The sequence below is a fragment of the Macaca mulatta genome, chromosome 2 (assembly GCF_049350105.2).
Source record: "Macaca mulatta isolate MMU2019108-1 chromosome 2, T2T-MMU8v2.0, whole genome shotgun sequence".
In the NCBI taxonomy this organism is placed as follows: Eukaryota; Metazoa; Chordata; class Mammalia; order Primates; family Cercopithecidae; genus Macaca; species Macaca mulatta.
In genome coordinates this window covers 152191387-152205576 of record NC_133407.1, presented here as the reverse complement: position 1 = coordinate 152205576, position 14190 = coordinate 152191387, and the positions used below count along the sequence as shown (strand labels likewise).

The 14190-nt window shown below is 53.1% G+C and overlaps 1 protein-coding gene across 1 annotated transcript in view; it reads left to right on the top strand.

The window, feature by feature from the left end:
* The window catches only part of NUP210 (nucleoporin 210), a 106213-nt gene that overhangs the window by 63242 nt on the left and 28781 nt on the right, over positions 1 to 14190 (top strand). The window contains exons 16-20 of the mRNA XM_015130197.3: positions 321 to 494; positions 5229 to 5421; positions 5675 to 5781; positions 7135 to 7239; positions 7339 to 7440. Of these exons, the coding sequence (XP_014985683.3) occupies positions 321 to 494; positions 5229 to 5421; positions 5675 to 5781; positions 7135 to 7239; positions 7339 to 7440 (681 nt within the window). The remainder of the gene's footprint in view (positions 1 to 320; positions 495 to 5228; positions 5422 to 5674; positions 5782 to 7134; positions 7240 to 7338; positions 7441 to 14190) is intronic.

Genomic DNA, 14190 nt, shown 5'->3' with positions numbered 1-14190 from the left:
GGTTTTCCTAGGGTCCTGGGAAACCATGAAGCCTCACCAAGTCTACCTCTTCCCTGAGATAGGAGCAGCCCATGGTTCTGGCTGACATTTGCAGAGGGCACGTGGACTCCCATCTGAGAGTCTCTTAAGTGTTGAGGAAGTGCTTTCCCACCTGTGTGCCACTGGGCATTTGTTAAGACCCTGTGGCATGGGTATCATCATCACTCCCATCCTATAGAGGAGAAAACTGAGTCAGAGGGTACTGGGGTGGGGTGTGGCACAGCTCAGAAAGGAGTGAGAACTCAAGCTTGGGGGTCTGACTGCTCACTGTGCCCTACCAGGTCATCGCCCTGTCGGTGGGGAACAAGCCCAGCCTCACCAACCCCTTCCCTGCGGTGGAGCCTGCTGTGGTGAAGTTTGTCTGCGCCCCACCGTCCAGGCTCACCCTTGCGCCTGTCTACACCAGCCCCCAGCTAGACCTGTCCTGTCCGCTGCTGCAGCAGAACAAGCAGGTGGTGAGTGTGGTCTATGCTCAGGAGGAGGCGAGGGTGCCGCCCGCTTGGGCAGGACATTGGCGGCCTTGCCCATGGTCCCAAGCATTGTAACAGACATAGCTCCACGCTGCACTTCCTTTGTCTCAACAGCTGGCCCTGTGAGGGCGCTGGTTTCATTTGTGTTTTATATTCAAGGGACACACAGCTTGGAGAGGTGAGGGATATACAAAAGTCACAGCTACTAGTGGCAGTGTCAGATGAAGATAGGGTCCTCTTCCACATTCGCTGCCTGTCTTTGTTTGGCAGTTGGTAGTTTAAAAATATCTTGTTGTCTTCTGTGCCTTGAGGGTGTTAAAATGCAGCTTGCTGTCTATGGACAGAGTATGTAGGGTCAGAGCAGGTGTGCGGGCTACTGAGGAGAGGTGACCAGCTTCAGCGTCCCCATGATGTGGGGGACATGGGGCTGTGTTTCAGAAGTAAGGGTTAAGAGAGGAAGAAAGTCCCTTGGGGGTCTAACGGCAGGGATGGTAAGGGAAGCCACAGGTCTGCTCCCCTTGGACTTGAGACGCATCCATGCCTTAGTCCCTAGGGCATTCAGAGTCCAAGGTATTGAGTGTGTCCAGTGTAAGGGACATGGGACACCCTCTGGCCAGCACCAGCCCCCAGCCCCTTTTCAGAGGAGGGGGTTGGGCAGCTCCTCACTCCTTGAGCATGTACTTACGGAGCATGTCCTCTGTGCCAGGCACAGGTCTGAGTTTTGGATTGCACGGTCATCAGGACAGGCAAGGAACCTGCCTCCTGGAGATGACAGGGAGACCAGGAGATGCACAAATAAGATGGATCAGAGGTGGCAAGCGCTGCAAGGGAAGTGAAATAGGGCACACAGCAGAGCGAGGAGGAGGCTGCTCAGGAGGAGCGGAATGGGGCTCTGAGGAGGGCATGTGCGAGCTCACTGCGATCTAACACTGTGAAACTCACTCCATTTATTCTTTGTGAGTCCTAGAGCAGACCCTGGCTCATAGGAGGAGATCAGTAACTAGGAGCAGTGGATGAGTGAACCAGCGAATGCACTGTGCATGTGCCACTCCTGTCTTAATGCTTGACTCTTGCAGACTCATGGGTGGAGAAGCCACACTGCTGGAGAACTGGCCAGGGAGTAGCTGAGCTGGAGAGTAGGTCCTCTCTGGACAGGCAGTCCGCTCAGCTCAGGGACAGTCACTTCAACCCCAGGCTGGCCCAGCTTTCTTGTTTTCAAAGAAAAACAAATCAAACCTATGTGCATCTTCCCTGTCCTTAGCGTTGGCTGTGAGCTGAGGGAGCCACGTTGGGGCTGGATTGTGCCTGGTCTGTCTGTTGGCCAGGACCTCTGCTTTAGCCCAGGGTTGTCTCCCTGGACTTAAATATGATGGCTGCAGGGCTTGACTCTGATTTGGCTTTGCACATCATAGATGTCGCCAGAAAATAATGGACCTCAAACATGGAGGAGTTGTGTGATCCATCAGTCCTCAGGTTCCTGAGCCACCAGCCAGCCATTCAGGCGTGACCCTGGCAATTTAGAGTCTCATTAGGGAACTTTTTTTCTTTTTTTTCTTTTTTGAGACAGAGTCTCGCTCTGTTGTCCAGGCTGGAGTGCAGCGACGCAATCTCGGCTCACTGCAACCTCCGCCTCCCGGGTTCAAGTGATTCTCCTGCCTCAGCCTCCTGAGTAGCTGGGATTACAGGCATGCACCACCATACCAGACTAATTTTTGTATTTTTAGTAGAGACACGGTTTCACCATATTTGTCAGGCTGGTCTCGAACTCCTGACCTCGTGATCTGCCTGCCTTGGCCTCCCAAAGTGTTGGGATTACAGGCATGAGTCACCATGCCTAGCCAGTCATTAGGGAACTTTGAGAAAGATATATCCCTGCAATGCAGCCTGGGTGCAGGATCAAGGTAATTTTATACTCTCCAACTTCAGAAGCTACCCAAGATGTGTTTGCAGATTAAATTATTGGTGAGGAGAGACACCAGAATGGAATTGACTGATCAGAATGACAAGATGGACCCTGGCCCTCCGAGCAGATCCTCTAGTGTGTGGCTCGCTCACTGTGGGTGGGCACCAGTTGCATGGGACTGATTAGAGACTTGAGTGGGGCTGCCCCCAGATGAGACACCAGAGATTGACCACACTGAGTCAGGGGAGGTCCTTGGGCTCTAAAATCAGACCAACTGAGTTCCACCCCTAAACCTGTGTGACGTTGGACAAGTCATTTAACATTTAATGTCCCTGGACCTCAGCCTCCCTGTTTGTAAAATGGAGTTTATGTTGTTGCCTCAAATGGGTCAGCTAGCTTGCACATGTGCTTGGCCAGTGTCAATTTCCTTCCCTGGAAGAGCATTGGTTTTCCAGCCTGGGTTGCATCTGGGGGAGCCATGGAGCACCTAGGATAGGTCCCTGCAGCCTCTGCCAACACTCCCAGCTTCTATATTATGAATAATGATGAGACCTTTGCATGCCTGCTGATGGTGCTGGCCTACTCTGAGCAGGGCGTGGATTAAGAATTTGTAGCCAGGCCGGGCGCGGTGGCTCAAGCCTGTAATCCCAGCACTTTGGGAGGCCGAGACGGGCGGATCACTAGGTCAGGAGATCGAGACCATCCTGGCGAACACGGTGAAACCCCGTCTCTACTAAAAAATACAAAAAACTAGCCGGGCGAGGCGGCGGGCGCCTGTAGTCCCAGCTACTCGGGAGGCTGAGGCAGGAGAATGGCGTAAACCCGGGGGGCGGAGCTTGCAGTGAGCTGAGATCCGGCCACTGCACTCCAGCCCGGGCGACAGAGCCAGACTCCGTCTCAAAAAAAAAAAAAAAAAAAAAAAAAAATTTGTAGCCTGCTTGAATCAAGTGTTCTGTGGGGGCAAGAGAGCTAAAAGGAATTGAGAGGAGCCCTCATGGTGCAGGTAGGGTGTTTTGTGACTGTATCAGTCGGACAGGCTGGGCCCGGCCAGGCTGCCACAGCAAACAAGCCCACATCCCATAGCTTCACATGGCACAAGCTCACCTCTTGCCCATGCTGCATGAGCCTCTCTGGTTGGCTGGGAGACCCTGCTTTGTGTCATTGTAGTCTTCGTTCCAAAACATGGGCTGTGGAGCAGCTACCATGTTGATTATGGCAGGTGCCACTGTGGAGAGAAAGGGAATGTGGCAGGTCGGGATCTGGCAGTGAAGCTTCCCCCTAGTCCCATTTCACATTTCACTGGCTAGAGCAAGTGCCTCGGTCACTTCTTTTTTTTTCTTTGCTCTGTCGCCCAGGCTGGAGTGCAGTGGCGCGATCTCGGCTCACTGCAAGCTCCGCCTCCCGGGTTCACGCCAATTCTTCTGCCTCAGCCTCCCGAGTAGCTGGGACTACAGGCACCCGCCACCACGCCCGGCTAATTATTTTGTATTTTTAGTAGAGACAGGGTTTCACCGTGTTAGCCAGGATGGTCTCAATCTGCTGATCTCGTGATCCGCCCGCCTCGGCCTCCTAAAGTGCTGGGATTACAGGCGTGAGCCACGGTGCCCGGCCATGCCTTGGTCACTTCTAACCAGAGGGTGAGAGAAGGGTAGTTCTTTCTGTGGGACCCCCCTCTCCCCGAATGGAAAACTGGCCGTTTGTGAATGACACTCATGGCTGCCCCCCTTCCTACCCACGTGTAGGAAGGCTCTCTAAAATGCCCTTGCAGTCCCCATATTTAAATCCACATCCTACAAGGTGGGCTTGGTTGTGCTTTGTGTGTCACAGCTGGAGAAACTGAGGCTCAAGGAGTTCATAACTTGCCTGGGCACTGAGAGGTAGAGCTGGGACTCAGTCCAAGTTGTGGGGTCAGACACACTTGGCCTCTGCTTTGTGGCCCTGCCTACATTGCCCCCATGCCATGTGGCCAGAGAAGGAGGGGATAGTCCACAGGAAAGAGGCTTGATTCAGCCGGTTTCTATGGGGAGAGTCTTCTCAGGGAGCAAGAGATCATGCCAGAGTGGTGGGAATCCAGGATTTGGACCTGCAGCCTGGAGCTCCCATCCCAAACCTCCTTGGATGAGCTCCTTTCCCTGCCTGGGCTTGTGCTTCCTTCACATGGGGATGATCTCTCCCACCTTCCTGGGACATTTAAGGATCGGGCGAGTATTCCACTTTGAAAGGAGCTGTGCAAACCTGGTAGCTCTGGGACATCTTAGGCATTGGAATCTGCATTCCTGTGAAACCCCTAGTGGGGCCATCCTAGAGGCATTGACATGTGCCTGGGTGGGGGGTGGCAATCATTTGGAAAGGTGAGGGCGGAGGGGAAGGAGAGCAGCCTGCCCACAGTAGTAGGTCAGGGTGGGAGTTCCCGGCTTCAGCACTGTTGACACTTGGAGAAATAGGTCCTGTGGGGGGCTGTCCTGTGTATTACAGGGTGTTAAGCAGCATCATGGACCTCTCCCAACTAGATGCCAGTGGTAACCCCCTGACACATCAGTAGGGACAGCCAGAAATGCCTCCACTGTTGCTGAAGGCCCCCTAGTGGTTCTCATTCCATTGAGAGCTGTGGTCTGGAGCCAGAAGCCAGCTTGGACAGGGCCATGGTGGGACCTGGTGGGTGGCAATAGTGAGGATTGCTTTCTGGCTCATCCCATTCCCTCACCAGCACCCCCAAGAGCCCACAGGGCAGCTGCTGGCCTCAGAGTGCACTGTGTGGTCAATGTCCAGGTCTAGTCCTGGGTGTGACCACAGCATCTGACCTGTGTCCCCTGCAGGTCCCAGTCTCCAGCCACCGCAACCCCCTGCTGGATCTGGCTGCTTACGACCAGGAGGGCCGCCGGTTCGACAACTTCAGCTCTCTGAGCATCCAGTGGGAGTCCACCAGGCCAGTGTTGGCCAGCATCGAGCCTGAGCTGCCCATGCAGCTGGTGTCCCAGGACGATGAGATTGGCCAAAAGAAACTGCACGGTGAGCTGGGCGCTAGCCCAATGGCCCAGGCAGAACAGAGACTAGACAGGAAGCCTGCCAAGGTGGGCCCGTACCTGTGGGAGCTTAGTTATCTGCGCTTAGGTCCTGTTAACTCTTTAACAATCCACGTAGTTTCAACATACACAGTTTTCTATTTTCGGATTCAAAACTGCAAATCAGAAGGAGGGAGGGGCTGCTTCAGGGGTGGTGATGGGCAGACATCCAACGGTGGCTTCCCTCTTCCTGGTCTCAGGTTTGCAGGCCATTTTGGTTCACGAGGCATCAGGAACCACAGCCATCACTGCCACTGCCACTGGCTACCAGGAGTCCCACCTCAGCGCTGCCAGAACAAAGCAGCCGGTATCTCCCAGGGCCCAGTGGTGGGTGGGCTATGGGTAGTGGAGCAAGTCTCCTACTTCTGCTTAAATTCCACTGGGTGTCACAGTGTCCTGAGTCACTGTCTGCTCGACCGCCGCTCCCCAACCCCAGCCTCTTGGAGGCCCTAGGAGAGGCACTGCTATTAATAGTAGGGGACCAATAGATACATTGGAGGTGGGAATGGGAAGGGCTCCTCAAGAACAGGCCTTCCTGGATAACAGCCACCTCATGGGGGGTATAGCCATAAGAAAACTTAGGTCTTGAATACGGTGGAGGCAGCAGGTACAGGCTGGAAGGAGAAGGTGGGACTGGATTCCCAGGGCCCCTAAATGCCAGGATGAGGCACTTGTATTGTCCTCCTGGGAGCAAACTTTGAAAGAGGCTGGGGCCCTATGGGGGCAGCACTGGGGAGGCTGGCCTGGAGGGAGGTGGTCGCTGAAGGGGCACACCTGTGCCTGTCCCTGATGGCTCAGTCCTCACTGGCACCAGGAGTCCCTTGATTGGGAGTGGGGGGGCATCATGGCCTCCTGCCTGATGCCTGAGCACCCTGACATGTTCCCCCCAGGACTTTGCACTTCCTCCCTCTGCCCTGATGTCCCCCCACCCCCCATTGCTGAGTCACTCAGGCTTCCTCCCCTTGCAGTCTCTGTTCCCCTGAGAGCTGCTCTCCCTTGCAGACACCCTCCTGGTCCTTGTCACCCACACTGCACACCTTCCTGTCATTGACTCTTACTCTTCCATCCGTGCATTGGAGTCACCTCTCCCTGTGGGCAGTTGCTGCACCCTGAGTGCCTGGCACACCTGTGGCCCTGAGGAGGTGCTCAAACACATGACCTTCTAGGGACCTCAGATCTGGGTGGCTCCCTTGTGTGACACATGGTGGGAAGCAGAGCTTGGTGGGTCATGTGCCACCCTAGGGGATGAGGGTTCCTCTCCTGAGCCAGCCTTGGCCACTCTTCCAGGGGACACTTCTCCAATGCCCAGCCTGGCCGGCGGCCACACACTCCAAAGCTGGCCCTTTGCTGTGAGGTCCTGAAGGGCAGGGCGTGTGTGTGAGTTGCCAACCACTGGGGCCTGGTGGGTTGGGGTGGCGTCTTCTAAGCTGGATTGCTGCCAAACCCCTCCTCAGTCTGGAGTGGAGAAGCCAGCAACTCACTCCACCTCAGGAGGCTGAAGGGAGGCCTCAAAGGGTCTGTGGCCATTCTTCTGGGCTCAGGAGTACCAGGGGCTTGTGGCCGGGAGAAAGGCCAGGCCCTAGGGCCTTTGGCCTGCTCTTCCTGAGGGGCGGCCTGATCATGTCCTCCTGGATCTGATGGCCTTGCCCTTGCCCTTCAGCATGACCCTCTGGTGCCTGTGTCAGCCTCCATAGAGCTCATCCTGGTGGAGGACGTGAGGGTGAGCCCAGAAGAGGTGACCATCTACAACCACCCTGGCGTCCAGGTACCGTCCTTGCCCTGCCACCTTCCTGGGCGAGACCCATGGGGGGACTCCTCGCCCTGCCACATGCGGCCCAACCCTCCCTGCATCTACCTCCTGCAGGCGGAGCTCCGTGTCAGGGAAGGCTCAGGTTACTTCTTTCTCAACACCAGCACCGCAGATGTTGTCAAGGTGGCCTACCAGGAGGCCAGGGGTGTCGCCATGGTAAGCTTGGGCCATCAGTCCCCACTGTTGGTTTTCAGTCCTTATCTGGGCCGTTGCATGGTTAATTGATTGATTATTTTGAAAGCTAGCACTTGGCTCACACTCGGAATCCCAGAACTTTGGGAGGTCGAGGCGGGAAGATCACCTGAGCTCAGGAGTTCAAGACCAGCCTGGACAATATAGTGAGACCCCTATCTCTACAAAACCAATAAGAAAAATCAAAAGATTAGCTGGGCATGGTAGCACAGGCCTGTGGTCCCAGCTACACAAGAACCTGAGGCAGGAGGATTGCTTGAGCCCAGGAGGTTGAGGGGTGCATTGAGCAGAGGTCATGCTCCAGCCTGGGCAACAGACCTGGGTGAGAAACCCAGACCCTGTCTTCATAAAAACAAAAGCTGGCACTTAGATTCTCTGATTCATTCCACAACTTTAGTCATTCTCATGAAACTTTTGTGATTTTTATTCCATGTCCGCAAACTGTTATTTACCTAATGGTTCCCTTTCAATCAATCCTTTAATTAAGATTAAAATATTATTCCATAAGGAGCACTGTAACAGCCATAAAGAAAATTGCTTTTAAAAGATGTCTGACCTTTCTCTATTTTCCTGTGTTTCTCTCTTGACCCTCTCCCTACTCTTGCAAGCATTGACTTAGCTGTGCTTGTGGCATGGAAGAATTTAGTGTTCTGCTTTTATTATGTTATTTTAAGTGTTTATGTTTTTTCATATTGCTAATGTAAGATGGCAGTCCATCTTCAAGTTTGCTAATGCTTTCTTTTGCCAGTTTAAATCTACTCTTGTGCCCTTCTGGTGAATTTTTCATTTCAGCTACTATACTTTTCAACTTAAGAATTTCTGTTTGGTTCTTTTTTTCCTCTAACTTTTACCTCTTTATTGATATTCTCTGTTTGATATGACATTGTTATCAAATCTTCCTTTACTCCCTTCATCATTGGTTGGTTGGAAGGCTTTGCCTGGTGAATCTGATCTCTGGTGGCCCTCATAGACAGTTTCTGTCATCTGCCTTTTTTCTGGAGTACGGGTCATGTTTTCCTGTTTGTTTGTTTATTTGTTTTCATGTCCTATAATTGTTGGAAACTGGACATTTTAGGTAATGTATTGTAGAAACTCTGGGTACTGATCCCCAATCCCCACGTTGGAGCTTGTTACTGTTATTTGCTTGTTTCCTTCTTTAGTGACTGGTCTTGTTATTTTGCTGAACACACACACACTCACGCACACACACTTTTTCCCAGTAAGAAGTCTCTGATATTGCTCTTAGGGGTAACACCTTGGTGTGTCCTTTGTTGCTCTGGGATGACTGTGGCCTTTGCAGGGCTTTTTTTGACTGTCTTTCACTGACCACTCAACTGTTGAGCTCCACTAATTGAGGCTGATTGCTCCACTGTCTTCAGTAATTCCCTTCTGACCCCAGGAGAGCTCTTCCCAGCTCTCTTTTTTTTTTTTTTGAGACCGAGTCTCGCTCTGTCGCCCAGGCTGGAGTGCAGTGGCCGGATCTCAGCTCACTGCAAGCTCCGCCTCCCGGGTTTACGCCATTCTCCTACCTCAGCCTCCCGAGTAGCTGGGACTACAGGCGCCCCGCCAACTCGCCCGGCTAGTTTTTTTGCATTTTTTAGTAGAGGTGGGGTTTCACTGTGTTAGCCAGGATGGTCTCAATCTCCTGACCTTGTGATCCGCCCGTCTCGGCCTCCCAAAGTGCTGGAATTACAGGCTTGAGCCACCGCGCCCAGCCCCAGCTCTCTCTTTTTCTGTTTCTCTCTGGCAAACTTGCCAGCCTCCAGTGTAGTCCACACCTCCCGGACTCTGTCACCTCCCAGTTGCCTTTCAGCACAACCTCCACTGTTTTGGAGAGTGCACTTAGGCTTGGACTTCTCCAAGCTCTGTTGCACATGAATTCAGTTCCTTTAGGAGCAACTCACACCTTCTGTTTTCTGAGTGCATTTAGCCCCTGTGCACCAGCTGCTTTTCCAGGCAAACTCTCTGAGCCAGAGCTATGGTGCTGGGCACAGTGGTGCATCTCTCTCTGGTGACACCAGCACATTAGGAGCTGGGCCCTTGGTGAGTGGGGCAGCAGCCCCAGTGTTCCTCGGCTGGCCTCTCTTAGCAGGGAACCCCACCCCACGAGCCAGGGAAGGGCGGCCAGACCCCAGTATTCTCACGGGTGCTGCACCCAAGGCAGAGCCTTCATCCCACGAATGGAGTCTGGGTGGAAGATGGAAGCCCCCACCTCTGAGCCCACTTTCCTGGCACTCAGTCTCAGCAAGCTGTAGCTGGGGGCACGATAAGAAAAGAAAAACTGACACCTGCCCCTCCTAGGAAACGAATCCCCTGGCCGAGAGCTGGGGGTGAGGGAGTCCTGTGATCTTGGAGGAACCAGTCGGGAGTGGAGCTCCACCTCGCTGGGGTGGAGGTCAGGGAGGACGGGCATCTTATTTCACATTCTACAGACCCTTGTTCTTCCCAGATGTTAGCAGGTTTTCTCCAGTAAACGCTTCTTCATTTACTGTGTGCCCTTGGAATCATCCCAGAGATTTTAAACAGCTGTGTGTGTGTTTCATGGGGAAGTCTGTGGCCTCCTTACACTGTCCTGCAGAACTGGCACCTCCGGCTGGTTTTTGACGTGTGGGGGTGTGAGCCCTTTCAAGAGAAAATAGAGATCTCTATTTTTGTGTGAAACACCCCCTGTTTAATAAGTTTTTTAATTCAGTTTTTTTGTTTGGTGTTTGGGGTGATTTCGAAAACCTTCCTTCAGTGTTTGATGTTAGTCTCCAGCTGTCTTGCATAGAGGATGCTTTCTCAGTGCCGTGCCTCGGGGAGGGGGAGGGAGTCCCGCTGTTCATGTTCTTCCCAGAGGCAGACCCTTGGATGGCAGGACGCCCTCAGCACCTGGGAACACGCTTGTGGTTGGAGGACGCTGGAGGAGGCGAGGAGCCTGAGACCACAGGCAGTGTCCCCTAAGCATTCTTATCCCCTCATAGAAGAAAGAACAATTCCCCAGCTCTTCCTCCAGCCATGCCAGTGAGAACCTTACACCTTAATTCTGACTGCTTGACATATGCCTTGTTTTGTTTACTTTTAGAAATTAATAAAAACTTCCCCGTTACCAAGAAGAGGGGAGTTCCAAGTTAGGGAAAATGTGTACAGTGCCGGTGAAACCGGGGCACGCTCTCATTCACATTTACCTTGCACCTATCATTTTGTGCAAGCCCTGAGGGTAGACTTGTGACCAGAGGGAGACCTTTTCTCCAGGAACAAGAGTTCCTCGAGGTTGGTGATGGACTAGGCTGCCGCTATAGATAGTGAGCTCCTTGTCTCTGGAGGCATTTGAGCAGAAGCTGGGACACTTGTCTGAAAGACTCAAGGTGGGATTCCAGCATGGGAGTCAAGTCTCCCAGGAGACCTTTAAACCCCTCTTGAATCCTAAAATGCTGCGATTCTAGGAGTGTCTCTGCAGTTCTGTTTTACACGTGGCCACAGGAGAGCTCTGGCACTGTCTTTCTGGATTGTGGAATGGCCCCTGGCCTGGTTGAGTGACACAGAGTGCCTATTGCAGGCAGGACCCGGGACGAGTCTCCCCTATGGCAAGCAGCAGCCCGTGCCACAGGCCCTGTGAACTGCTCTGGTCCAGAAGTTTCCTTCCATGGAGGTGCCCTGCCCACTGGGGTCTTCACCTCCCTTCATTTCAGGCTTGTGCCAAAGACCCTCGCAACTCCAATCGGGCCCTGGTTCCTCTGGTCTCTTCTGAAGCCTGCGGGAGGAATTTTCCAGGGAGTATTGACGTCAGCAGCAGGTCCTGGTTGCTTCAGAAACAGTTGCAGGCGGCTGTTTCTGAGGGATGTCTACACGTGGCTGTGGCTTTTTCCAGCTGCTGAGCAGCAGCACAGAGATAGACAAGCCCCCAGCACTCCCTAGTTAGCTCACAGAAAGGGTTTCTTTCCTTCCTATTGATACATATTCAGCACGCAAAGATGGCTTGCAGGCATTGTGGCTTTGGAGTGTCTCTGGGGGGCTCTCTGGGGCTCACACAGCAGGGGTCCTTTGGAGGTTTTTATCCCCACACAGTGGACATGGGCTATGCAGGGCTGTGATGAATTTTGCTCACGCAGCCCCAGAACGCTCTGTAAGGGCCTTTATTTTGTTTCGGCTGGTTTGCACATGGGAGTGTTTATCCTATTTAAACCTAGGGTTTCCTTCTCAATGATTCTTTACATTTCAATCAAGTCCTCCAGGCAGAACCCATGAGATGACCAGAGCAGGGGAAGGAGCCTGCTGGGCCCTTTACATTTCCCATTAATTCGTGCACTCAGCGACACTAGAGTGCGTATCGTGTGCCAGGTGCTGTGCTGGGCACTGCGGATTCAGGAGAGAATGAAGCCGGGGGGGCCGGCTTCTGTGAGCTGCGGCTGCGTCTCTCCATCTCCTGGGTCCTATGAGCTGTGGCTGCGTCTCTCCATCTCCTGGGTCCTGTGAGGCGCAGCCAGTCATGGGGCCATTGTTCAGGTGAGGATGCGTGTCCAGGATGAGTGGGGAGTGGTTGGCAACTGCAGGGCCTGAAGTCAGGTGCATCCTCCTTTTCCCTGAGACTGATCTGTGGACAGTAGTCCATGTCCCCAGTCCTCGGCCTTGGGAAGATCACAGGGCTGGCCACGTCCCTGTGTGAAGTTTCATCCAGCACCCAGGCTAGGGCCCCACTCAGTGCCTATGCTTTTCATGTAAGCTTAGGTCTTTCCCTGCTGGCCTTGAGGGCGGGTAATCAGGGGTACACTCACTTGGCACTGTCTGGCCCATCACGTGACATTGACAAGCAGCCTGCAGGAAATGGAAGCCAGTGGCTCTGTGACATTCAAAAATAGCTTCAAGGTCCCTTATCCCCTGCACTCGCCACCTGTCAGGGGACAAGTCTGAATTGTGATCAGGGCTCCAGGAAGTGGGGGCTGAGATGATGTGGGCAGAGCCTTGGGGCCTGGCAAGCTCTGAGGTATTTGACAGTTTCAGTCCCACGTGTGCAGAGCTGCCTCTGGCTGCACTCAGCGTCTTAATGAGCAACGACACATTTGTCATCTCTGACTTGACAGAACTTTCCCCTCAGCTCAGTGTTTCCCAGTGTTCTCAGGTGGCACCTTCAACACTCAAAAATTAAAATTCATTCTGGGCATGGGTCACCACTACCTCTTTCCCCTTGCAAACGTTCTCCCGTGTGTCAAACAAGAAGCAGATGTGTCTGGAAAGCACAGAGAAGCTGTGTGGTGTGAGCCACCATGCACAGTGTAGTTAGGAGCGGGTGCAGGGTCCCGCTCTGCCACCAGCTAGCGACCAAGTGCCCTCCATTACCCAAGCCTCCAGAGTGGCCTAGTGGGCGCCCCCTTACAGCATCTCTGTGGGGTACATTTAGCCACTGTGCACCAGCCTGAGGGGCAGGCCATGCTTCGAGGGCTCCAGAGATGGTGGCTGGATGCCCATCCCCTGGGAAATCAAGTGGAAGAGCAATTGATTTCCCCACTGCCATTTTAGGTCTTTGTTTAAAAAGTGCAAGATAGTTCTTCTAAAGGAGAAAAAAGAAAGAGAAAAAGCCCTTCCCTGCATTACCCTGTGTTGCCCTGCGTGAGGCTCCTCAGTCAGTGCACTATGGAATTTCTTCACATCGTGAGGGACCTGCCCACTCCTGACAGCAGTAACTATAGTAGGAGTTTCAGGTTGGAGACTTAAGTTGGGTTCTCAAAGAAAGCTGTCATTACTCTCTGTAATTTTTCAATGAGTTTTCTTTGAGAGAAATGTAATAACCTAGGGTGAATCAGCCCCAGCAAAACCAGAAACCTGGTGGCTCCTGGACCCTGCTTCTCAGCCCATACCTGACACTAGGCTCATGTGGCGATGGCTCCAGTCACGAAGCTATTGTTCGGTAGTATAAGCATGACATCTACTCCAGGATCTTTATTCACCTACTGTAAGTCATTGTGTGGAATAACCCAGGCATGCTTTGTGTGTATTGATATACCCATCATTATACAGGTGGTGTGTGCAGCTCGGGCCAGCTTGTTGATCCTCCATACCCCCAGCCAGCCGTGGGCTTGGGCCCTTCTCAGCTAGGCCTTTGCTTTTATCCACTCTCCCCAGCACCATAGTTCCGTTCTGGCTGCAGGAGGCCTCCAGCCCCATTCCCCTGGGAAGTGGAGAGTCAGGGGAGGAGCCTAAATTGGGAGTTAGGGTATTTGGTTCTATCCCCAGCTCTGCCTTTTCAAAGCCATATCCTTGTCCTGTCATCTGGGCCTCAGTTAACTCATTTGTACGTTGAAGAGGTTGGACCAGAATCAGCACTTTCCAAATAAGTGAAGGTCCATTAGATTTGCAGGCGATTTTCAGAATTTCCAAGTCTTAACAAAGCTGGTTTTACTCTGTAAAGCTGAGCAGGCTGGAGCTCCAGGTTCCATGACCTTATCCAGAATTACTCAGAGCAGCGGCCCTGGATCTTCATCCAATCAAGACATGTTTATAGGAGGCTAGGCTGTACCAGATGCTGAGCTGAGTCCCAAGGGCATGTGAGTGCTGGTGACAGCCTGGAGGGGAAGGCCGAGTGCACTCTGGGTCCCATCAACACTGATGGCACCTGGCAGGCCCAGCCCCCGAGAGAGGGGAGAGATGCTGGAGGAGCTGACATGGATGAGGGAAGACTGTTCTGAGGAAAGACACTGGACCTGGGCCTGAAGGATGACTTGGAGCCAGCAGGTGGAG